At 32.2% G+C, this 1,664-nt stretch overlaps 1 protein-coding gene across 1 annotated transcript; it reads left to right on the top strand.

Annotated features, from left to right (window-relative positions):
* Positions 1-342: 342 nt before the first annotated feature.
* On the top strand, positions 343-1,278 carry LOC149445218 (olfactory receptor 6J1-like). Its single transcript, XM_089654071.1, has one exon. It carries the CDS (start codon positions 343-345, stop codon positions 1,276-1,278), a length of 936 nt encoding a protein of 311 aa, XP_089510197.1.
* The last annotated feature ends 386 nt before the right edge of the window (positions 1,279-1,664 follow it).

Raw genomic sequence — 1,664 nt, 5'->3', positions numbered from 1 at the left:
TTTCTTATTTTTTTTACATGGTCTGGTGCACAGAGTAAATGGAACTTAACATCCTAGAGTAGATTTTTTGAGATTTTTTCATTGTAATGCAATTGTAATTTTTCATTTTCAAAGCAGAAAGTTCTTCTTCTTAAAAAAACTGTTTTTAAATAATAACAATTACTCAATTATTTGTTTTGTATTACATTTGTATTTGTATATTGTTTGGTAGAAATGCATAGCTTTACATATGTAAATGTTAATATTTGTTAAATTAGGTTAAAACATTAACATTATGATAATTTTATTTATCCAAGATGTTTTATATTTTTTTTATTTCTTGAATGATCTCATATTTTCAAAATGCAACAGATCAATGTGACTGAATTTATCTTGATTGCATTTCCACTAGATTATGCTTTAGACATGATCCTTTTTCATTTGTTTTTGTTTGCATATTTTGTTATTATTTTTGGCAATCTTGTTGTAATAAGTGTGACATGTTGTGATGTACGACTACATTTGCCCATGTATTTTTTCCTTGGAAATATTTCACTACTTGAAATAGGTATTGCATCTGTTGTGATACCTAAACTTCTTGCCATATTATTGTCTTTCAAAAAGACCATAACATTTGTGAGCTGCTTTGTTCAGTGTTACTTTTACTTTGCATTAGGTACAGCTGATTTTATGCTACTAACAGTAATGTCCTACGACCGCTATGTAGCCATTTGCAATCCTCTTCACTATGTAAATATCATGAACTGGAACACCTGCTTCCTCCTTGCAAGTGTGTCTTGGACTGGAGGTTTTCTCATTGATCTCACACCAGCTTTTTTTAAAGCAACAATGCCCTTCTGTAAATCAAATACGATAGATCATTTTTTTTGTGACTCTTTTCCTATCCTGAAACTTGCCTGCATGGACACTACTTTTCTTCAGTTATTGGATTTCATAATGTTTTCTTTTATAATTATTGGATCTTTAAGTATTACAGTTTGGACATATGTAATGATTGTAGTCACCATCTCTAAAATACCTACAGTCACTGGGCGAAAAAAAGCTTTCTCCACATGTATTTCTCACCTATTTCTTGTATGCATTGGTTATGGTGGAACAATTTTTTTATACGTTATCCCAAAGGGAAATTATTATATGTCTTTTAATAAACTTGTCAGCATTGTAACAATATTTGTTACCCCTGTTCTTAGCCCATTCATTTTCTGCTTACGTAATAACGTAGTACAAATAGCAGTGGCAGATATGTTTGGTAAGTTCAAGAAACATTCACTAAGCTAAACAAAAATTCCTTCCTTTCTAAACTGAAAATTCCCTTATAAAGTGAACAACTTATGTGCCGTTAAGAAATCAACATTTTATACTACTTTACCAGGAGATCTGGGTATTCGGCATAAAGAAATCTTGGATGTACTGGTTACTAAGGCTCTCTTAAATGGGTGATCTTGAAAACATGAGTTCCTCATGGTTCAATACACTATGGGGTAGATTTACTGAAACTGGTGTACTCAGAATCTGCTGCAGCTGGGTAGCCAGCCAGCTTCTAACTTCAGCTTGTTTAATTAAGCATTGACAATAAAACCTGGAAGCTGATTAGTTTCTATGCAGTTGTACCAGATTTTGCACTCTCCGGTTTTAGTAAATAGCTCCCTAAGTGTCCTGTAATA

This window comes from Staurois parvus, unplaced genomic scaffold, assembly GCF_062004578.1.
Source record: "Staurois parvus isolate SC_StPar_1 unplaced genomic scaffold, SC_StPar_1.0 ptg000738l, whole genome shotgun sequence".
Taxonomy (NCBI): domain Eukaryota; kingdom Metazoa; phylum Chordata; class Amphibia; order Anura; family Ranidae; genus Staurois; species Staurois parvus.
This window is presented reverse-complemented; position numbering and strand designations above follow the sequence as displayed.

Bases quoted from the DNA above. Each gene is read 5' to 3' on its own strand.
- LOC149445218 (XM_089654071.1), top strand. From the start codon at position 343: ATGCAACAGATCAATGTGACTGAATTTATCTTGATTGCATTTCCACTA.